The sequence below is a fragment of the Ixodes scapularis genome, unplaced genomic scaffold, assembly GCF_016920785.2.
Source record: "Ixodes scapularis isolate PalLabHiFi unplaced genomic scaffold, ASM1692078v2 PGA_scaffold1__304_contigs__length_218370807, whole genome shotgun sequence".
Lineage (NCBI taxonomy): Eukaryota > Metazoa > Arthropoda > Arachnida > Ixodida > Ixodidae > Ixodes > Ixodes scapularis.
This window is the reverse complement of record NW_024609846.1, coordinates 189,772,523-189,797,037: the sequence shown is the minus strand read 5'-3', so window position 1 is coordinate 189,797,037 and position 24,515 is coordinate 189,772,523. Positions and strand designations below refer to the sequence as shown.

The 24,515-nt window shown below is 45.1% G+C and overlaps 1 protein-coding gene across 1 annotated transcript in view; it reads left to right on the top strand.

Annotated features, from left to right (window-relative positions):
* Positions 1-24,515, top strand: part of LOC120841191 — a 153,685-nt gene that overhangs the window by 58,558 nt on the left and 70,612 nt on the right. The window contains exon 4 of the mRNA XM_042290426.1: positions 9,359-9,505. Coding sequence (XP_042146360.1) covers positions 9,359-9,505 — 147 coding nt within the window. The remainder of the gene's footprint in view (positions 1-9,358; positions 9,506-24,515) is intronic.

Below are 24,515 nucleotides of genomic sequence, written 5' to 3'. Positions count from 1 at the left end.
GAAAACCTTCGAAGAATTTGCAAGACACTATACCCGTGGAAAACTTTAGGCTGCAATGCAGTCGATGGTAAAGGAGAAAGTGTGCCATTCACTTTGCGCCCACTTTAATCATCTTTTTGTTTTGCCACAGCAAGTTGTCTCCGAGAATAGAGACATTCAAATTTGAATTTTCCTTTTAAGTAATAAGCGTTTCTTTTATCAATCGCTGCCCGCTTCCTCCTGATTTATGTGCTAAAACTTAGTAGCGCTTCAAAGGCGCTTCACGGGACCATATACTTTATATCGCCCTACGCTGTACTGAGAGCCAAAGTTACAGGCAGGCAGGTAAAATGGCGCGTCAGTTAGAATCCACGTGGTAGATTCCTCCGACATACGTATCTTGTGAGGAACATACCACGTGATTCATAAGTAGCCCATGATTGCACCTTACGTCTCCTTGCTTTGGCGTCTATCGAAGGGTAAGGCGGAATATAGTTGTCTTCATCTTGTCCTCATCGCGATGGCCTGTTGGGTTATTGAACCACTGTTGACGTGATACGCAGTTCGGCGTTCACTTTGTAATGCTTGCTGTGGTATCGTCAGAAAATAAAAGCGAATATGTTGTCCGATTGATGACATTGGCGGCGAAAGAGGCGAAGACGACGCTGATATCTTTTCTTCTAACACTTAAAAAAAAAAAAGAGATTAGAGGGGTGTGTCACAACTTCCTCATATAATCAAACAGAACCAGGGCCGCAGCAGATTCGTAGCATAATCCTGAGCATAAAGGTTATTACACGATGGCTCCCCGTTTGACACACGATGAGCGTAGAGCTATTGCTTTAATGGGGCGTACCATGTCTCACAGAGCAATATGTCAGTCCACAGGGCGCCCTATGGCTACAGTTAGCAGAGTTCTGCAAGCCTATTACCGAGAGGGCCGCATAGCTGACCTTCCGCGTGGTGGGCGAGAGAGAGCGACATCGACGGAAGAGGACAAGTTGATTGTAGCAGCGTGCGTTGTAGACCCTTTCTTGAGCGCTCGAGAGATTGGGGACGAACTTGAGCTGGAAAATGTCAGCGTCTCTACTATTCGAAGAAGGCTCCACGAAGCAGGGATTCACAGCAGGATCGCTGCGCGAAAGACTCTCCTAGACGACAGGCACCGCAAACAGCGCATGGAGTTTGCATCTGTCGTCGAGTCATGGTGCCCGCAGAAGTGGCGCAGTGTGGTGTTCACAGACGAGGCATCATTCTGCACGCGCTGGGACCAGCAGCAGAGGGTGTGGCGCCCACACGCATGTCGGTAAGTTTTCGTAATTGCCCCAAAATTGCGTAGATATTTGCTATACACTTTTGAAATACGGATTCCTGATTTAAGGGCACTTTTTTTAATATATATGTATTGATTGTTGCAATGTTCTTCACGCAGATACGAGGATGGCTATATATATGGGACGTGCGTTCAAGCGGGCGCACGTGCGTTCACGTGTGGGGAGCCATCAGCCACGACGGCCTCGGTCCCCTGCACAGGATATCTGGACGAATGACGGCAGAAACCTATTCGGATATCGTGGAGCAAGTCATGCTACCATATGTCTTGGATGGGCCTTTCACAGATGGCGTGTTTCTACTCCAGCAGGACGGTGCACCTATCCACACCGCGAGATCCGTCACCAACCTCCTCGACAGCTTGGGAATCATGAGGCTCGACTGGCCAGCGAGGTCTCCAGACCTTAATATAATTGAAAATGTCTGGTGTAAGATGAAAAAAACTCTGTCTAAGAAGCGAGGGCTTGCAACGGCGACCTCAGAACAACTATGGGAAGCCTTGAAGGTCGAATGGGAAAACTTGCGCCAAGATCGACACTTCGTTGACGCATTGTTTGACTCGCTTCCTACGAGGATCGCCAGCCTGAAAGCGGCTCAAGGCGGCCCTATCCGCTACTGAGAAACGTGCCACATCCATGCTTCAGCATGAACACGTGAAATTATTTTCTTTCGAGATCTGTTTTTTTTTTTCTTTTCCTTCATCACGTTTTTGTTTTTGTTGCTTTAAATCAAAGCCAAATGAATTAAAATATTTGCGTGAAACCCCAAGCGTCTTGTGACATGCTAAATATTGGAAGGTTCATTCAGACATCAAGTATTTCAATTGGTATAGCTTCATAAGGAGCTTGGTACAGCTTGCAGAAGTGGCAGGAAGATTTAAGGAAGGAATAATTTTTGTGTCCGACCAACATTTATTACCACGGAATCACAAGCCGCTGTTGTGTTTTTATTGTGAACGTAATCTATCGAAAGTGCAGAGATAACCAGCACTTGAAATGGTAGCGGTGAGGAAGCATTACACGCAAACAAGAAAATGCGTAGCTTCCCGCGCACACCGTGATTGGTTTCGCGCTACTACGGAAGCAAGCGCGTGAGTTCAGCGGCTGAACTCCTCTCAGAAAAACGCACGATAATGCGGAGCCGGCGGCGCGTGGGCCGCCACGCCTAGCGCCTTGATTTCGTAGATTGAAGGCGCCGAGCGCTCCTCTAGCGGTCGGTGGAGTCTGCCGATGGGTCAGCACAGACATCAGCCTGTGCCCAGCGCTGCATAATGGCGGCGCATGCTCAGAGGAGCGCTATCTCGGCCCCAGTGTCTGTCGGCAGATGTCGCACGCGCAGTACGGAGCGCACCGTTCCCGCGCTCTAGACAGGTTTGATGCAGACTGTACAGCGTCAAAACAGGACAGTGAAAGTATAGCTATGGTTTGGGCTTTTCGGTTTTTATTATTTTGAAATTCGGCATACTTTTTTCGTTTCTAATTGCAAACAGAAGTGTTCGGTTTATTGCGGTGTGTATTTGTAGACTCATATACTTCTCGGTTCTTTTCAGTTTATTGACGAAAACCAATATACTGACAAAAATGCAATAGTTATTAAAAGCGTTTGTTTAAAATGTATAGTGAGTAAACCATGTACTGGATTTCTTATTTGTTGCAACCTGTGGCAGCCGACGGGACCTGTTCTGCAAGACGCACTGGGGCCCTAATCTGATCTGCCATTATTGTCGTGGTCTCGTATTTTTACACATGACGAACATGATCTTCACTATTCCACTTCGGTTGGAGAGGAAAATATCAAAATCTAAAAATTCGCAAGCATTGTACTCAGTCCGTCTTTTTCCCCATTTTCACGACTGCGAGAGGAAATAAGTTCGCGCCGACCACAGAAACGAGAATAAAACAATCGTATTTATGCCCTCCTTTAGTAGACGGAAGCTAGAGCTGTTAAAAAATGTTCAGTTCGTGATTAAACTTTCTTATTTAAACAAAGAATTCTGCACACAAAAACCTATAAAGTGCAGAAACCCAACTTTCGTCCTGAAGACACCTGCGCCCCTGGAGGTTTTTTTTGAAAGTTGAACTGATCTCGAAAACAAGACGCAAATTGCGAAAGGAAGTGGTCATACGGTCAGTAATGATCGAGTCACCCCCCTTCCCCCCCCCCCCCCCCCTCTTCCAAACGCCCTCGAAAAACTGACCTTTTTCAGTAAAACAAAATTCGGAGAAATGAATTCGGCGTAGGTTTACCGATTTTATTCGGTTTAAGGCGAAAACGATGAACCCTAAATATAGCATATGGAGTTAAAAAATGCACGTGTCAAAGTAGGCACTGAAAAGGATTGAAGGGTCTAGGCCAATTTATTTATTTATTTATTTATTTCAGTACCCTCAAGGCCCGAGGGCATTACAGAGGGGACGGGCAAGTAATAAACCATAATACAGAAATAAGAAAAAAAAATACAAAAAAAAACTAACAAGAGACAAAGCAGTCAGGGTGCCTGCTGACGGAAATGGCTGGTTAAAGCAGTCCTAAAAGATTCAAGTGGTGATTTAGATACTAAAGAGGCGGGAAGCAGGCTTTCGACGAGCTGGCTTTCGTCGAAAGCCAACTCATCTATGGCCAATTTGTCAAATAGGTCAATTCGTCGAAGGGCGACTTGTGGAAGATGCCAACAGGTCGCCACTTTTTCAAAACCAAAATATATAAATTTTGCCCTGAAAAGGCAAAGCAAACACTGCCCTATATATTGTAATCCGTAAAATCGCCGCACGATAATTGCCGTTCAGTGCGCTCTTTCTTGTCGAAGAGAACAACTTGTCACCACTTTCATGAGTGCCAAATTAGATGCTATATTGGAGTCAGGGTTGCGGAGTATGATAAGCACTGAAATAGGCATTTTTTTTTATAACCTTGCGACAATAAATGAAATAGTCAAGGAGGTTCGAAATTATTCGCGCAGAAAGAGGTGAAGAGCGCGCTTGAAGTTGCTGCATGCGTGCTGTTTTGACGCCGTGCTGTTTTGGCATGTGCTCTTCTGTCGCTGTGCCGTTTTGACGCTGTGCTGTTTTGTCGCGTGCTATTTTGACGCGTGCTGTTTTGTCGCCGTGCTGTTTTGACGCTGTGCTGTTTTGACGCGTGCTGTTATGACCGTGCTGTTTTGTCGCGTGCTGTTTTGTCGTGTGCTGTTCTGTCGCGTTCCCAGTTAGTTAAGAAAAAAAAGTGAAAGCCGTTTAGAACACTCTTAAACGCCGAATGAGAGCGCAGCTTTTGAGGAGGAGGATGGAAGGGTACTAAGGGGAAGGTATACCCCTTCTGCCTCCTCCTCACCTTCCTATCCTCCTCCTCGACTCATTCTTGAATCTCCTCTAGGGGGAGGGGGGGGGGGTACGTGACCTCGGGGGGGGGGGGGGGGTCATGTGACCTGGTGGAGGAGGGGGGTCACGTGACCACGGGGGGGGCTCGCGCGGTGCATTATGGGACATTTCCCATAATGCACCGCCCGGTTACGCCGACGGCGACGGCGACGGCGACGCCGCTCAAGCCGGAAACGGGCCCCTAAGAGCTGCGCTCTAAAAAGGTCGAACTATCAACTACTGTAGCTCTTCACACTTCTAGTTGCATGTCATGTGATTGCATTCCTCTTCAGCATGTCAATTCAGTAAAGTACTTAGGGATACATTTTGATAGCGATTTATCGTTGTCTACGCGTACGATGTACTCGTGTAAACGGTTAAGAAGTGTTTCGTGCTGTCTTTAGCATGTTAAAATATTCATGCCTTTTTCCGTCCGGAAGATTATCACACATGCTTTGGCATATAGTTACATTCGATACGGTATAACCCCATACAGGGTGTTCTTTATTTAGGCGAGATAGAGTTGATTCTTTATTAAAGTGTATCCTGAAAAGTATTGCGTTTGACCAGGCCGAGGTCTCTAGCCCCTGTATTTTTAGAGAATTTAACTTACCGTCTTTTTTGGGGTTATTTAAGGAGACAGTAATATTGCAACACTTTTGAAACTCAAATTTTATAACTCCGTACACCCCAGGCCGACCAATGAGACATTCACTTCGATTTAACATGCCGCGAATTCGAACTAAATATGGGGAACGTACGCGTATTGATTGTGTGCATCATATATTTAACAGCATGACAGAATCCCTATTTGCTGCCACATCAAGACAAAAACTAAAAAAAAAGCACTACAGAATTTAAACCAGTAAACGATTGCTAGATGGTGGTTACTCTTTTCCTTCTGGTTTTTTTTTTCTCAGGACAGTGCGTATTGTTCGGCAGTGTGATGCCGTCTTTCGCTCTTTTTTTCTTGGTCCCTGCTCAAAATTGTTTTCTTTTCCTCGAATAAGTTATTTCGATGGTAAATGAGCATTTTATACTGACGTTACACATACTAAATTTGTCACCTACTGCGTCGAGCCAGGTACACAACACCTGAACGCTTACACCGGCTTATCATTGTACTTTTTGAAAATGTATGTTTTAAAAATAAAACTATTCTATTTTATTCTATCATATTCTATCTTGCAGCATAACCTCAAAAATACGTCTTTTGATGAAAGGCGCAAGAAAACTAATTGTAAAGCTAATTAAACGATCTTTTGTTGTGCACCTGGTGGATGCATGGGGAGCCTATTGGGGAGGTTATCTAGCAACTTTGGGGAACATGCTACGTAGTCATGACGTAGCAAGTTCCATCGGAGCAGCGTCGCTCTTTGTAATTTAACGTTTTCCTACATAGCTTTCCACCTCAACCCAAAAATCGCGCACTATACGAAATATTTCAAGAAGGCAGACCCACATTTGTGTACCAGGACACAGCCATTCTCCCCCGGATGATTAGCGCGTCCCTCGAAATTTGGACAAAAGATGCTTCTCCCACCCCATTCAACCCTAAGCTGACAGTGCTGTGAAAGCTACGTGCTCCTTGGGCAGGCCGACACGCTCTTCACCCCACGGGAACTTCGAAAGGCTCGGTTGTAACGCGTTTACGATATTGACACCACCACAACGCTGAGAAAGCCAGCAACATTAAAGCTCATAACCACGTCAGCCTTGCTACGTCACGAACGCGGGGAATCTTTTTGTTTCTGTTTTTGTTTGCGCCGGTTATCCCATGACGCATCGCGCTCTCTGTTCGCTTCACTTCGAGCGCTTGCTGGAGTGCACCGTTTGGAACGAAAAATATAGCTAGTCGTTAAAAATACAAACGTGCGATTATCATTTACGGTTATTATCCCTTCTGCCTGACTCATTTCCAAACGAAATTTGAATATTTCGATTTTTGTTTCCGAATTCCTTTAAGCACACGTATGCGTGACTAACCTTTTTATGTCACTTCCCCTTGTTAGTTCTGACTAGAGAGTCACCCCCTCGCTTCGTGCTCGTAAATACCGCAGAACTAGTTGATCCCTGGTCTCTGATATTTTCTCTTAGTTCGCAACTACTTAGACGCGATACCAACTTTAAAACAGCGGTAGTTTGTCATGACAGGTGAATACGGTTGAGTAGGTCTCCAGCGATCGTTGCACCATTCTGCATTTCCGGATCGTCTGCAAGCGAAGAACGGTCGGCGGAACCACAAAACTGTTCACCAGTGAAGAAGAGTATTTTTCGCTACGAATATGCGCTAGTAAAAATAGCTTATCGGAGATTTCGAAAAAATCTACTAAAATCGCCTAATATTCACTTCGTGTGAGTTTTGCGAGAGCGACGGATCGCAAATCCGCACTCGCAAGATGTTAGCGCAGTTCAAGCGCAGCTCCTATTACGCCCCCTGGAAGCGTAAAACATGGCACTGCATTAGTCAATCGCAAAATTTCCCGCAGTGACTTCGGCGTCGCTCCGAGTCTTTATCGGGTGATGACCAATCAACCCCCTTGAAGCTGGACCGAATATTACGAATGTTTGCCGCGTTACGCACGCATAAAATGGTGCGCGTGCGTACGACAAATGGACCCCGTAAGTTATGACGTCACAACATGGCGCTCCGCTGCAAATAAACCGTTGCTCTGCTGGCTTGACGCAGAAGTGTGCGGGGCGGGAGCGAAGGGCCGCGCAGAGTGGCGATGAAAACGACCCGTGTGTTCTTCTCGTCTGCAGACTTCAGCAACCCGAGCGGTGGCGAAGATATTCATCGCGACCCACGCGCTGCCTGCAGCGCGTGTGTTGAAAGGTCACGAACTTCTTTATATTTTGACGCATGGTCTGTATACTACATGATTTGCGCACGTTTCGCTCGTTAAATAAGCCGTGCGCCGCAATTCCGCGATGAAAATTCTACGACGAAATATTTCGGGACCGCCAGGGGCGCTGCTGTCGGCAGACGAGTTAAGCGGGGTTTGCTACTTGTGCACCGTCAACCGTGGAGCCAGGTGACACTCCAGTGACGCCCCCTCTCTACGTCACGCATCTCTACCGGTGAGGGCCACGAGGCCTTCTCTTCGCGTTTTGTCGGGTGACGTTATTTTGGTTCGTCGATCGTCAAGCTGACGAACGGGTAGGCTCGGCCGCCGCGAACCGGCGTTTGCGGGGGGTTCACAGTTGGTCGTCTGCAAGCACTGATCTCTATGTCTATTTGATGGATCGCGTTTGACCAGCGCCGCCTATGGACAGGAATGCGGCCACGGTCGGCCATCTTTTTGGTAGAGTTATATTATCATTAGCCATCATAATAATAAGCGGATAGCGTTATAGCGGCATTCTGCCCTAACATAGCCGTGTATCTACTACACTGTACCGTGGGTGATATTCTTTGCTTGATTGAAGTTGTTCGACAAAGCAGATTCTTGAAACCCGGCGTGAATAGTAGCCTCATGTTGGAGAACCCAGCGAAAGTTCTACGAAAGCGCAGTACCAGGGGAAAGCAGCGCAGCTCGCATCTAAAGCAGACGCCGTAGCGGCATCTGCTTTTGAGGCTTTTTTCGATGCGACTTTCGATGCGTGCTGTGCTGCTTTTCCCCGGTGCTGCCATACCGTGAAACTTTCACCGGGTCCTCGAAGATCGGGCTACCGTTCACGTCGGTTTTCAACAATATGCTTCGTCAAACAATTTGAGTAAAGAACGAAATATAACCCGCATCTATTTTGGCCACAATGCTCCTTGCTATGGATGGATGGTAGTGGCTGCACCAGCTGTAGTAAATTCGCTAGAGGTAATATAACTCTACCAAAAATATGGCTTCCACTGGCCGTATCCGCGGAGCGGGCAAACGCGATCCAGCAAATAGACATAAAGATCAGTGTCTGCGAGAGTCTCAGCCTTCCCGCCTGCTTTCCTCCTTGCCACGCGAAAACGCCGCGCATACGCACTTGCGACCACTCTTCGCTGGCGGCGTCTGCCATCCAACACACCCCTTCCTCAATCCCCCAAGCGCCCGGCCCGCACTCGAGAAATTGTGGGAAAGGTGGTTCTTCAGCTTCCTAATGATCGGTCGTTTCGACCTATTCGATGGTCACACAGTTTCGAGTGTAATCCAGAGTCACCCTGAACAAGCACCATGTAGAATACAAGGGAGTGTCTTGTCACTTTTAAGATTTCTCTTCACTGTTAGCGATTTCATTACTGTTCATTCAATCCACCCTTTAACCTGCTTCTGAGAAAAAAAAAGAGAACTAATTATGTCTATGCTAGAAACTAGAGAAAAGATACCTTAGAAGCGGAAAGAAAAATGAGACTATTGCGAAGGGGAGATGACACATGAGTATTTGAAAAAGAAGACCAAACGGCATACAGAATAACGAGTGATGGCTTTGAGGTTTAACTTCTATCATTGAAATTCATCAGGTGAGATAAGAAAAAATAAATAAACGAGATTATATCTTCGTTCATATTTAGTAGATTATTTTAACCTACGAGTAATTCAGGACTCACGCCAGTAAATAAAATATATATCAAGGGTACTCGAACGAAGGCAGTATTATGCTGATGTTTTCGCACCTACTAATTGAAAGACAGCTTTCAATAATGGTATTGTACATAGGCAGAACGCGCAGAGTATAATTATTCGTCCTTATGTTGCTATGTGGTGTAGAGATTGAGAGGCCTCCAGGAAGTGAATAGAGCCGGGGACGTCAAGAAATTTGGATACATCATCCTCGGTGTTGACCTCTTTGCCCCCAGGACCAGCGACGTCTACAGCTACCTGGACGATCTTCTCTGGTACGTTCTTAGATTGCAGGTAAAAAACGACACATACCTGAAAGGCCTCAAACACTGCTGATATATTTAGTTTCCAAAAAAGTATTTAAATAGGCATCATGACAAAGAGAAAATAAACCAAAGAGGGAGACACCAAACACACTCTATGCAAAGCTTAAAAAAGAAATTTATTGACACACCGATAGCACAAAAAACGTCCGGACGCCCACCCCCTCTCTTATCCACTAATCTTCGCTAACTGCTCTTTTCTTCAACCTTTTACACTGGTACAACTAATGGCGAATTCGCGTGATTCTTTCTGCGCGCTCCCGAGCGCTCTTTCCAAAGCGCGCGAGATCGAGTTGTTGAAAGAGAGTGCTGTGGCCTGATCGGCTGGTTCCATTCCGAGGACGCCTCTCCCTCTCAGAGCGCTCTCTAGCACTCCGTCGGTAGCCATCGGAGTGTGGAACGGCGCAGGCGTCACGTAGTACTTGGATGGGGATCACGTGGTTTTGTTGACGATGGCCGGCAGTGGTCTCTGGTGGTGTCCGGGGTCCGCACACCACCACAGACCGTGACGGCTATTGTTATGTGGTTATACACAGTGTTTGTGCATTCGACGGTGCTAGGATTACAACGGACGGGACTACATTCGTTTGCGACAACAACAGGAAAAGTAGACGTGGTAAGTATTCTCAGTGCTTTCACGAGATCGTTCATCTCACGGCGATGAATCCGCTAAGCCTAACCGACGGAGAAAGAGCTCGCTGCTGCCTGCAGGGCTTTTACCGGGTTTTGTGGTCGCTTCAAGAAATTTTCAGGTTTGGTAAAAGTGCGTTCAAAGGTTTGTGTTGCAAAATAAAGGGAGAGCCGAATATAATGCAATGTGATTTGTGTCACATGGTGATATGTGCTATATCCCACTTGCACGATATTTCGCCGTAAGAAAATTGTGGTCTAGTAACCATTTTATATTTGCCTGCTCTGCCGTACGCATGACCGCTATCGCAGCGCGTTCACTGTCGAAAACGCGATGAGTTGACAACTCTTTCCAAGCATTGGCTTTCGTACCGCTCTGCAAAAATGAATTCGCATACAGATGTTTTCTTTTCTTTACATGTGGATGCGTAAAACAGTTTACGTCACAACTGTTATTTCATCACGTTGCGAGCGTAAATTTTGGTCAGTCGTTCACCGTACGCTCTAAAAACTTTTTTTGTTTGTTTTGTAATGCATTACCGATGTCAAGAAGCTTTAATTCTATGACTGATCTGAAAATGTTAGAGCGCTCTGAACCCGGCAGTCGTGATCGGTTGAAAAGGATCCCGAGTAGCTCTGGCGGCGAGGAGGGGGCGCTCTGCTGAATCAAGGTCATAGGAGAGAGGCCACCACCCGAATTCACCATAAGTTCGGCGTCACAATGCAGACCACAGGACATGTCACCCTAGCTTTGCAAACCACAATTAACAAACGAACCCTGAAGGTCACCGCCTTTCAAAGCCCAAGAAACCGTCGTGGTTCAAGGTCCAAGCTAAACGAAGGTTTGCTAACAACATTCCCGTGTTTTTGTCTTCTTAAGGACTGTTTTTTATCAAGGGCCGTAATAACTTATTTCGTGACTCTACGTTGGTGGGTCCCCACAATGACACAATACTGATAAATTGAGTTTCATGTTTCTATACTTTGTGTGGTGTTAAGCGCTTATTTATACAACATTTGAATTGTTCAATATAACATGGGCCGCAATTGAAGCGTATCTTCTTGCGACCGCTGCCGCTGATATAAAAAGTATAGTATTGTAGTAGTATAGTATAGTATTGTAGTAGTATAATATAGAATTGTTCGTTTTTGTTTTCTTCGCACAACCTGTACTTGCTGAAGCGAGGGGATTCATGCGTCTCAGCCTGTAAGCCATGAAAAGGTAGTGCCCATATTAAAGTTGTGGGCTAGCGCATTGTAGTCGAGCTTTTGGTTGCACGTTATAATATCCCCAAGTGGCACAGATGGGTAAATTACTTCCAAAATGTAATTTATTACTATTACAATTACTTTGCTTCAAAAGTAGTTTAACTACATTTACAAATACTACTGCGTGAAAAGTAATTAATTGCAATTACAAATTAGTTTTTAAAATGTAAAGCAATTACTTTTAGAATTACTTATCTCTGAGAGCGACCTGACTTGGGCCTTATAACTTTAAAGGAGTTGAATAAAATGCAATGTATTTGTTATTTCCTTACTTCAATGTTCACGTATTGTACTTTCTTTTTATGCATTTTGTAAAATTCGTGATAGAACTTGACAGTATGGGTCAATGAAGTACTGCGTTATTATATTTTGAATAAATAATATATCAGTTCATTTGCTGGAGTATAATCCAATTAAATGCAAAAGACTAAGTAAGCTGGACAAGAATGGCAAAAATAATCCTTGGAGATGGGGAACAAGGGGGACAAAGGACAAACAGAAATCTAGGTAACTGGTGCACGACCGAAAAAGCGATCAGGCGCCTGGAAGACGCCAGATCACTAAAGGAAAAATTGCTTTGACAGACTTTTATTAGCTAGGCAAATGAAAATTTGATAATTATTCATATTGGAATATTTTAAAAGTGTTAATATAAAAGTGAAATCCACATGCGTAAATACGACCACATTCACAAACAAACATCATGGTATTGTAAACATTAGGTTGGAAATATAATGGCTCAGAAATATAAGTACCAAATCGTGGCTCCCGAATAATTGGTGACAGTATTCACAGGTGCGAGGTCAGTTTCCAAAATGCTTATGCAAATAATATCCGAATTAAAACCAACGCAAAATAAACTTCAAAATAATACAAAGATACGCATGTATGCGACATTACTGAAAGAGGTGACAGATATGCTTCGATCTAATAAAAACAAACTAATTTAATTGTCCGACATGGGGTACAGAATTGTCAACGTCGTTCGGGAGCCATCTCATCTTCCTTCTCTTCTCCTGGTAGTGCAGATCTCGTGATCAAGCCGCCGAGGTCGTGAAAGCCCCAATGCTTTGGTCGCGTGCTTGCTCCCTTTTTCCGGTATCCTCGCGCGCTCTGAATATCTCCAACAAGAGGGACGTAGAAAAATGGCACAAAAGAAAAAAAAATGCCTTCATAGTCCATTAAAATTCCCAACCTCGGCTGAAAGTTTAAGCCCAAATATTTTTCTTTCAATACTCTGGCATGTCCCATGCAAGCTCTCTATGGCATGTCCATGCAAGCTCTCTAGTTTATGTAAAAAAGTCAATCCATCCTCCGACGATAGAACCTTAGGTTTTACCACAAAGCACTACTCCTGTTTTCTTCCATGCTCTAAAGGGGGGGGGGTTAATGCAATTCCTCTCTCATGCGGAAAACTGTATGTCGGGCAGACCGGGAGGTGTCTCAATGACCGGTTACGAGAGCATCATTATAACATAAACAGAATAATATCAGGGAATCCAGGAATCCATTGCCGGGATTGCGGGTGTTCAGCGGACCTGAGTAACTGCACTGTCAATGCCAGAAGTGGTAATCAGCTCACACGAGAGATCATCGAAGCTGAATAAAATAGCCAGGTTGGACAAACAATGTGTTAGTGCATTATTCTTAGCTTTATCAAAGAAAGAACAGTATTATCGAGACATCATAAAAGCACCAATAATGATGAGAAATGTTTGGCTTAATATTTAATTAATTTTTATTAAATTTAATTTTTAATTTAAGTTTTATTTTTTAATAATATTTCTTTAGTTGGCTTTCATTTATATAATTATTAGTTATTTATTAATGTTTATTCCCTCTTTCGTCTCTGGTTTGTAATAATTTAATTTGTTCTCATTGAGGTCGAAGGCGAAGAAATCGGAGATTTGAGGAAGGAGAAATATAGGACTGAGTTGTAAGTCAGCGCTGCGAGTCTGTTTCTTTCTTGTGTGCATGTGAGTGAGACTTCATCCGCGCTGTTCGATCTAGGCATGTTTACGTTATTGTTTTCTTCTCGCACCGCAGACGGCGCTACACGCCGCCGTTGAAATAGGGTTCAAAGAGGATTGTTCTTCAGGCTGTAGTGTAAGCAACAAAAGAGCAACCAATGTGACGCCATTTATGGCGTGTGTGAGTGTGAGTTTGAGTCTGTGTGTGAGTGTTTCACCGAGAGCTAGGCCCCTTGTGCAAACGCTAAGGCTTTCATAGAGGTTCCGTCGGCGCCGCGAAGTTTTGCAAAAGTAATTGTATTTGTGCCTGAAATTTTGCAATTACTTACGCTAGAAAGTAATTAAATTACAGTATCATTTCCTTTTAGCCAAAAGTAAATAATTACAATTACAAATTAACAAGAAAAGTAATTAAGTTGCAGCAATTCAATTACAGTAATTGCCCAAGCATGCCAGGTGGTGGAAATGAATCCTCAGTCTACCACTGGAGCTGCTAGATGCCCGTCGTTTGTTTGGCACGGAAAATCCCAAAATTAGGCTATTGTGAGAACGTTTAGGAAATTGGGGAACAATTACCCGCTTAGAAGGTTTATTAATTTTCTGAGTTGCCTTTTTTGAAGATACGTGACAAAAAACTATCTTAAGATATAATCGCCTCAGAATCCTCCATTTCTTAAAATGAGGGTGAGATGAACCTATCGAATGAACACATGACGTTTGTTCTGCTGCAATAATTAGGTTTTTAATTATTCCTATTCTCATATGCTTTGAGAGGCATCTACCGAAAGGAAGAAGTGGCTTTCGCGGATTTGCCACATTCCCAACAAAGGACTGGATCAGATTTGTGCTAAAGATCCAGGCAATCTATCTAACCATCCTTCGGCCTTTCAAGCATATCTTTAATTCAAAAGCTATCTCAAACACTGACTTCTTTAAAGATTACATCAGAGACACATCTGTAGAACATTCACTAGATGATTCGAGCACCGCGACGGCAACGGCAGTGGTGTATCCATACAAGTTAGGGAGTTCTGCCGATAGGAAGCCACCGCTTTCTGCATGGTTTTATTTTCATTTACGACCCCCAGAAAGGGGAGTGGGTAGATCTACTTTGTGGTATTTCACAAAAAGCTGAATGCAGAGCCACCTGAGACCCCGTTGAGTTTTGTGGGTCCCCCACAAAATCGGCGTTCTTCAAATTTTTTTTTTTTGTTTTTAATTTCCCATTTGGACTGCTTCAAGCGGCCAGCGGCCCTAAGCAAACCCCCCAAAACCCATATATTATTCCAACCGACGCTCCAGTTTTGGCGATACAGCAAACAGTCTGTCTTATTGGTTTATAAAGTACCAGCTAGTTTCTTCACCCTCACTTTTTGTGCGCCGTGATCGCAGTGAAATTTTAGTAGTTGCTTCTGTACGAGGCATATACGAAATCCGACATATTTTTTAACGATGACGACAGTAGCATGGGCTTATTTCTGCTGGCTCGGACAGGTGACATCACATAACATGAATCGCAAAAACAATATTCCTCTAGGAGGGTTTGATGTTTACTTAGTTAAAAGAACGTCCCCTTTGCTTAAGAAGAAGAAGAAGAAAATTAGGTATTTAATGGCACAGCGACAACTAAGGCCATAGCGTGCCACCACGCAGGGTAAGTTAAAGGCAATACTGAAAAGACCTACAGTAAGTAGTTCAATCTTAAAACTATGGGGAATGAATGTTTAAAACCTTGCAAGATACAGGCCCATTAAGGCCTCGAGAAAATTTTAACCAATGCTCCATAACCAGAGACACTCTAAAGGAATTTTATTCACGCTAGGAAGTATGGGAGAATGCACTGACGATACAAGATCGCCGGCTCTCTGCCACCGCTAATCTTCAGGCAAACGTAATAGAAAGAAAACGAACTAAAGTGCATAGCCGATGTAGGATGCCAATGCTATCTAAAAACGTAAAAACTTGACGGTGCGGCACAAGAGGTTTGTCACTGTCGCGCTACAACAGAAAAATGGAGCAGAAGAGGAAAACGTGGAGGAAGAAGGCCGGAGGAGAAGGGGGCAAAAAAGGAGAAAGAAAAAAGTTTCTTGTTCGGTGGTAACCCGACCAGGTGGAAGCACACCCGGCAACGTCCCGAGGGTGCTACTGTCGGGTGAAACATCAGCTTGGCGGTGTGCAACCAAAGCGTGAACATCCGGCATGAACGAGGCATTCGGCAGCGATCCGAAGTAGCCGCTGGTGGGAAAGATTAACGACTTCGGTGGTGTCCCGGAGCAGAACATCCCAGACCAGCCTTAAGGAATGCCCAAGGAACATCAGTGGGAACGACTTCGGCGATGTCCCGGAGCAGAGCATTTCAGACCATCAACAAGGAACAACACTCATCAACAACCAAGCGCTGCTGAAAACAAGACAGCACCAAAACCTTCAGCCACACAAGGACGGACTGAAAGTGAGACAATTTCTGACCTGTATATGTGTGTATAGCTAGAACGTTTCTTTTTTTTTAATATATAAATATCTTGATCAAACCTCACGGTGTGACTGAATTCCTCCTTCGGCGGTTTGACCTGAACCTATAACACCACAGTCACCCAATAATAATGCCGGGTGGAACGGGACGCGATTACGGAAAAAGGCAGAGAAAAGGTGGTGCGTTCGTGATGGTACTTAGGACGTACGATAAGAATATTCAAGACACTCAGCGACTCGTTACAGTGTTCACATTTCGGAGCTGCCTCTGCCCGTAGGAGGTACCTGTGCGTGAGATGAGTGTGTCCCAGTCTCAGACGACAGACCTCAACCTCAAAGAAGCGCTCCCTGTGTCGGCAATTTGCCCTTTCCCGCAGGGTAGGTTTCACGCAATGAAGCTTGTTGTGAATTTCCGTGTCCCGCTCTAACTGCTAGTTTTTCTGGATTGCTCTTTTAAGACTGTATTTGTAATCAGTTTAGGGAATGTTCTTGATATCCACTTGCCTCTCAATGCACATACTGGCAGCTCTGTCAGCATCCTCATTTCCCTGATTACCGACGTGACTACGCACACAACAGAAATTGATGTGTAGGTGTGATTTTGCTGGAGTCTGCACAATGTTCCGGAACCTTGTAACGAAGGTATCTTTTGGTACTTCCAAAGAAGCAAGTGCCTTTAATGCGCTGGGAGAGTGAGAGTAAATAACAAAATACTGGATGCAGTTTTCTATAATGAATTCAACAGCCAAAATTAAAGCATATAATTCTGCAGTAAAGAGTGAGGCTTTGGCAAGACGTCTAACAACCTTCCATGTCTCGCTTATAACAGCACAACCAAGGACAGAGTCACTCTTAGTACCATCTGTGAAGAAGCTCCTACACTTGCTGTACGTATAAGCAACCTGGGAAAACTCCTGCTGCAGTGCAGCAACAGGAGTTTGTCGCTTATTATATTTAATCAGAGTAAAACTGATTATGGATGCTATGCACTGACAAGGGGCTACTGCAGGTGGGAGTTGAGCAACTAGGCTGCAGCTGTCAAGGTTGTACGCCTGTGAATATGCTTTGATTCTCTGCGTAAAAGGGGGTACGACAGACGGCTTGTTCTGGAATGTGGTTTCGTAGCGAGAATCCTAAATTTCATTTTGGATTGGATGAGGGGATATAGCGAATTCTTAATACATACTGAAACCCTAAATAAAAGTGTCTCTTTTCAAGTGAATATTCATTACATTCAGCATCCAGGCTAGGCATAGGGGACGTCCGAAAAGCACCAGTGGAAAGCCTCAGGCCTTGATGGTGGATCGGGTCCAAGACCTGAAGGGTAGATTGGCGTGCGGATCCATACACTACGCATCAATAATCTAATTTTGAACGAACCAACCAGCGGTAGAGACGAAGGAGGCATTCCCGATCGCTACCCCAAGACTTGTGTGAAAGCACCTTTAGAAGGTTCATTGACCTTGAGCACTTCTGTTTCAGTTTAAGTATATGACTACGGAAATTTACCTTTTTATCAAATATTATTCCTAGGAATTTTTGTTCATTACGAACAGGAATCGCCTGACCCCTTAAGGTGAGACTAGGCTCTAGGATCATGCCCCTACGTAAAGAAAAGTTGACACATACTGACTTCTCTGTTGAAAACCTAAACCCATTGGCATCAGCCCACCTCATCAGACTATTAATTCCCAGCTGTAGTTGTCTCTCGCAGACTGAAATGTTACACGAACAGCAAGAAATCTGCAAGTCATCCACGTAAAGAGAGTAGGAAAGTTACTGTGGGATAGACCTTGCAATAGAGTTTATTTTTATTAAAAACAGTGTTACGCTAAGGACACCACCTTGTGGAACTCCATTCTCTTGGACAAAACTACGAGAGAAGGTTGTACCAAGCTTGACATGAAAGTATCCGTCTTCCAAGAAGCTTTTGATGAGTGAGAGCATTTGGCCACGAATTCCATACGAGACAAGATCGTTGAAGATACCATACCTCCATGTTGTGTCCCGTAAGCCTTCTCTATATCAGAAAAGACGGAAACAACATGCTGTCTATTAACAAACGCCTGACGAATAATTTTCTCCAGTCGGACTATGTGGTCCACCGTTGACCTGTGGGCACGGAAACCGCACTGAAACTTGTCCAGGAAGATTATTTTTCTCTAGAAGAAAAAAACAATCTTGATTTTACCATCCGTTCAAAGGTTTCCCCCAAAAAACTGGTGAGGGCTATGGGCCGGTAACTTGAGGGTAATGATGGATCTTTTGCTTGCTTGAGGAGCGGGATAACCTCAGCTCTTTCCCAATAATCTGGGAAGACACCCTCTCTCCAGATCTCGTTAAAAAAGTTTAAAAGCGCCTGCAGGGTATTGGAATGCAAATGCTTGAGCATACAGTAGTGAATCCGATCGGGTCCCGGGAACGTATTTTTACTTTTATTTAACGCTGCCTGTAACTCTCGAAAAGTAAATGGTCTATTATATGGTTCTCGTAGTCCTCCAGAACAATTTATTCCCTTCTTCTCTACGGCACTTTTATGCTTTAAAAATGCTGCCAAGTAATGCAATGAACCTGACACAAATGCAAAGTGCTCCCCTAGAATACACAGTATTTTCACAGACGTTTGCGACATGTCTGTTGCTGCCATACTTGGCGCAGATCTCTCTTCCACGGCAGCTCCTGGACCCATGCCCAAACCGTTGGCACCTGAAACACCTTTGGGGGTTCGGCACAAAAGTACGGACAGGGCAGTTCAGATAGCCTGCCTTTACTGTCGCTGCGAGATTATGCCGTTCAAAAGAAAGAATAAGATGTTTTGAGGGGATCTCCTGACCCTCGAGGCGAAGTGTAATCCGCTTTACTGCACTGACACCCGAGTTGTGTAGGCTTTCAAGAATGTCATCCTCACTAACATCTAGAAGGTCTTCTTCAGAGATGACACCACGCAAAGTGTTCAACGTTCTGTGCGTCGTTACCGTGACTGAGGTCTCGACGATGCTTTTCTTCTTCTGAATGGTCACACTTTGCGCTTGTGTGGTGACCTCAACAAGGAGGTCCCCAGAATGCAATTTTTTTGCTTGGTAGGAGTGTCCGATCAATTGCTCAAGAACTTTGGCAACAATGAACGGAGACAGCTTGGCGGCAGGGCGTTGATCGTCTTCAGAGTGAACTACAAAACTCCTTACAAAGTGTTCTGTTTCTGGTGCTTTGGCGATGACTTGTTCCGGACAGGGCCGTTTGGATGCCTGCATGGAACCGGGTTTAGAGAGGGAAAGAGCCTTAAGAGGCGGAAAGTGTTCAGAATCTGTGGTGTGCCGCCCACCACGGAGCCCAACAAGGGAATAGTTAACGGCCCATAACAAAAAAAAGCTTTGCTGTAACCGTGAAACTAGTAGCACTGACCAGGTACTATATCCAAATGTGGTTTTGGACAAGGGGTCTGTCGCCACCCAAGGTTAGCCCTTGCCGCCAAAGGAGTTGAAAAAGGAAAGAAGAGTAATGAGAAGAGTGAAAAGAATGAGAAGACAAGGGGAAAAAGAAGAGAGGGGATAGTAGAAGTGGCGACTGACTGAATTATCCTGGTCGGGCCAAGGCAGGACACTCGTTTACGGGAAGCGAGGGGCGAAGCGGTGTATTGCCTCACCCGGTGGGCCCCGAAGGGTCCAAACCTGCCCTGGGCTCGGCTCAATCACCAGGATGCCCTTTTCCCCGAGCACGGGAAAGCCACGCACAGCCAGCCGTGGGCGGGCGATCCCGCATGGCTAGGGGTCCGTGGAGACGCCACTCTACAAACACTTGCTTTCACAGGTGCCCCCTGCGGGGCCTGTTTGTTTAGACAGATGGACGGTATAAAGGTTGACCATACTCCTCAGTGCTGATAGTGGAGAGGACAGAACCGGAACATAATTTTTTGCATGAGTATATCTAAAGTTTTAAAGCTATAAATATCACATCGTAACACCTAATTTCAAATGCAAGCCCATACGTCAACATTGGACAAGAGTTGAAGCTGTCACCAATAAAAACAGTACACATTTAGTCACAGAACAATTAAAAAGAGTGTCAGATTGCTTTTTGTTTTTAAGTGTAACTGGCATGTCCCAGAATCCACCTCTTTTGCTGGAGTAAGCGTTAAACTTCGATAAGCAGTAAATGAAAGTCAACTGTCAAGGGTGAGGGTTACTCTTGTCTAGCTTGGGAATTACTCTTCGAGAGAAGGGTACCGTTAACGTTCTTAAAGGAATAGCCTTTACTCTTACAGTTTGTGTTGTACGCACGCTGAAAGTGAGTGATCGAAACACTGGGTTAATGTAAACTAACGACCCTTGCGAAGTGTTAAAGTGAATTTCATATCACGTGCTTCTTTCACTCTTAAGGAGAGCAACATTAAACTCTTTTGTAAGGGTTGCGGGAACTCCTAAATTTAGGGTTATATGTATTTTAATACATTAAGTGTCGTAGCACCTCTGCTGAAGTTTAACCGACCACTCTTACGTGGAGTAAAAATCACTTTAATTTAGAGAGTTAATCATACTCTTTTGCAGAAGAACTGCAATTATGTTACTTTCTTGGGGGTTTTAAATCCACTGGAAGTTTATCAGTTTATCAGTTCTTGCCCAGAAGAGTGGCATTTACCTCCTGTAGTGTAATGATTCACAATAAATATTTCATAAAATGAATGTGAGTCTAAGCTTTTGGAAAACATTTAAACATCTTCCACCGGAAAACATCTGTGTCGAAATAGATGAAACGACCTAAGTGCAACAGAAGAGCTGCAAGGGTTCCTTAAAATGGTGCCTACAAGTGCGTACGAAAGCTCACGTTGCTCCTTGTGAAAGGTCAAGGTGTGACAGATAATGACACAAGTCAAGGCTTTTTTGGTCCTAATCATTTTTAATTGAAAAGAATATAATTGTACATATACGACTTTCTGACCATATCGAGAGAAGGTAGCATGCTTTGAAACTGATGAATGCATAAAATCAACATTGCAAGCGACCTTCCACTTTTCTACAGTAAAAGATGATACCCAGAACAATGCAAGAATGATCACTGCACTGGTCGCTATGCGTGTCCTTAAATAAAAACTCCTCCTGCTCAACAGTGGTGATGCCTTCACTGCTCGAGGCCGTTTTCTTGGTGCGCACCACTTCAAACGGTGTATTGTGAGCGTTCTCCGTGTAAACCGCAGAATAACTTTCGTGTATCACTGTTAGCCGCTCTTCTCAACCTGAATGCCGATAGAATAGAAATAGCATTAGGTCAGGCCGGAAAGACGACAGCTACTTGGGAAATAAAGTACTTCATTTGGGGTCAAAGTTAAGGTTCACTGGTTGCTGTGGCCTCCCACATCATTTAGGATTGTTATTTTTTTTAATTTTTTGTATATGTCTATCTGGTTACCCTGGCGCAACTAGAAGCAACGCACAAATAACAAAAACAAGGAAGGTGTAGCTGAGACAAGCGCTGGACCTAAACTGAATAATAAATAAAAGAAAAAACATCGTACTAACAATCTATAAGGTGTCACCAGGCTCGATATAAAATATACCGTAAAAACCGACGCCTGCATGTAGCAATCTAAACTTTTCGTCAAAGGTGTATCTCACCACTCGGTTTTTTCTTGTAAAATTACAAAGCGTAGCTCCTCTTCCGTAAACCACATATCCAAAAAACCCAGCCAGTGTCAACGTCGGACGGCGACGCAGACAACCAAGTCGACTTCAGGCGTGCTTTGGACTACGTAATAGTAGATGGCGTCGGGAACAGCGTCTGAAGGTTTAGCCGTCCAGCGAAAGAAAGCAGACGACACGCCGACGAAATTCTGCTGGCAGCAAAGGCACCGTCGTCTAGGAAACGTGTTTTTTTTTCTTTAAGTTTTGCTTTCACTGTCTGCATTTATTTTTGAGCCAAAGGTACACGGGCCCAATTTTTAATAATATCTAGCGAGCGTCGACCGCCGGGACGGCCAGCGCTGTGCTGCGGAGAAATGCGGCGTCACGGGAGAGATTAGGCGCGTGCGCACAAAGTTCTTTCCGTGGCGAGCGCTGTCTTCTAAGCTATTCCGTTGACCGCACACAGACCCTGTTTGTTATCTGCTGGCATAGCTAACCGCCTTTAAGCAAAGATCTGAACATCGCTTGCTTTTATTTTCTCTTTTTTTGGGTACTGCTCTGGCACGGCCTGAAGCGCGCGTCATCTCAAGTTTAATTTCCTTATTTTTATTTCATGTTTGCTTTTACTTTTGTGAACACCTGAACACCAACAGTAGCAGAATAAGTGTACGAGTTTGCACAGCGTCCAGTCAATGCGCAGGAGAGCGGTGCCAAACCCGGTCCGACCAATCACAGAGCAGCAGGACGGAGCCCCCTCCTTCTCTCCCATCCCGGTGACCAATGACAAGCCCGTGGGCATCGAGGGCCCGCCCGCGAGTCACGTACGCGGTATAGGTGTGAAGTCACGTGCGCGGTGCGTTGCAGAAGGGTGGCACTTAGCATGTAGTCACCATGGTGTTAGCAGCCTTTGTCATCAGTGTGAAGCATCCCGCACACGTGCCTGAAGCGTGGGAAAGGCACGTATCAGAGATGTCATCACCACCTGTTCACGACAACTTCCTTCACGTGATGACAACCACGTGATTTCTCTGGGTTCGACCTGCGTCCGACAGAGGGCACTCGCGTGAGGTCGCACGGGGTTCGTGCTGCATCTGACGGCGCCGCGCTGCGGTCACATGACGGTCACGTGTTAATATTTGAATCGCTCCGCGGTAAATGCCTTTTATTTTTATTTATTTATGCACATACCTACATCGCCCAGGGGGGCATTATTGGGGGGGGGGGGGGGTTGCATGAGAGAAAATACATGACAAACAAGTGAAATAATAAAAAAGCCTAAATTAACATAGAAGTTCCAGATACCTATTGGAAACAAAAGTTTTGTAAAACTGAGGAGAACATTTTTTCAGGAGAATTGACCCCCGCAGGGGGCACCTGTGAAAGCAGGTGTTTGGAGAGTGGCGTCTCCACGGACCCCGAGCCCCGCAGGGGGCGCCTGCACCTTAGGTGCTAGGTGCTTGGTGAGTAGCGTCACCACGGACCCCAGCCACGTGGGCCACCATACCCGCACGCAGGCGGCACCCACTTTAGTAGGTGCTTGGTGAGTGGCGTCACTACGAACCCCGAGCCATGTGGGTTCGCCCTCCCACGTCTGGCTGTGCGTGGCGTACCCGTGTCCGGGAAAAAGGGGACCCTGGTGGTTGAGCTGAGCCCGGGGTATGTTTGGACCCTTCGGGGCCCCCCGGGTGAGGCGATACACCGCTTCGACCAATGCTTCTCGTAGACGGGTGTCGTGGCTTGGCCCGACCAGGATGATTCAGTCAGTCGCCTTTTCTACCCTCTTCTTCCTTCGTTCACTTTTCCTTCCACCTCTTTCTCTTTTCTTGTGCACTCTCTTCCTTCCTTTTTCACCTTCTTAGGCGGCAAGGGCTAACCTTGAGTGGAAACAGGTCCTGTCCCTGCATCCACACTCGGTTATAGTGCCCGGGCAGCACTGGTAGAGTAATTGTGTCAGCCAAGCCTTTCTTGTTATGGCACATTACCTACCCCCTCGTTGGGCTCCGTGGTGGGCGGTGCACCCGGGCACTGAAATTCCTTCCCATCTTTATGGGTTCCAAAACTAAACCAACTGATCGGGCCCTGAAAAGGACCCGCACCGAAGTCATTCACATTTCTACTAAGACCCCTGATCTTTTCAAATTTCCTAAGTTTCTTGTTCTGCACTCTGAGGACGAAAAGCCACTGGCTAAACTTTCTCATGATGGAACTTAACCCGAGACTGGTGTACTAACAAAAACTTAAAAGTAGAAGGGACAGAGACAAGTGAAGAAGAGAACGTCTCAAACCCACATCCTTATATACTCACAACCACAAGGTCACCCAAACACTCAACACGCCCCTTTCAAGAAGAGAAGGAAAGGAAAAATGAAAAGTTTTTCTTTCCGGACAAGTGGATGGTTTGCCCCTGTTCGTAGTATTGCTTGAGGGGGCGTCCCTTTGTATTGTTGTCTTTGGTTCTTTTTTTTTCTGGTGTGTTGTGTCTTTGAAAGGGGCGTGTTGAGTGTTTGGGTGACCTTGTGGTTGTGAGTATATAAGGATGTGGGACTAAATAAATCTTTTAGCTGCGTTTGAGACGTTCTCTTCTTCACTTGTCTCTGTCCCTTCTACTTTTAAGTTTGTTTCTACCCCAGTCTCGGGTTAAGTTCCATCATGGTAAATATCCACCAGCTCGCCTGCACTTTAACCGTTTTTTCATAAACTTTCTCCTTTTTTAGTTTCCAAAGTGCTTGAAGGTGTTATCGGTGAAAACTTTAGCGCCAAAAAGATGGCATCAGGCGACCTCCTTGTGGAGGTAAATACAAAAAAAAACAAAGTGACTCACTTACAGCCCTGAACGCTGTCTCAGACTACAAGGTCAGTGTGACCCCTCATCGAAAGTTGAACACTGTCCAAGGGGTCATCTCTGAAGATGACTTGCTCGACTTGACAGATACAGAGCTAGTTGAGGGTCTCTCAGGACAGGGAGTGGTTGCAGCACGACGCATCACCATCCGTCGCGACGGCATAGAACGCAAAACAAAGCATG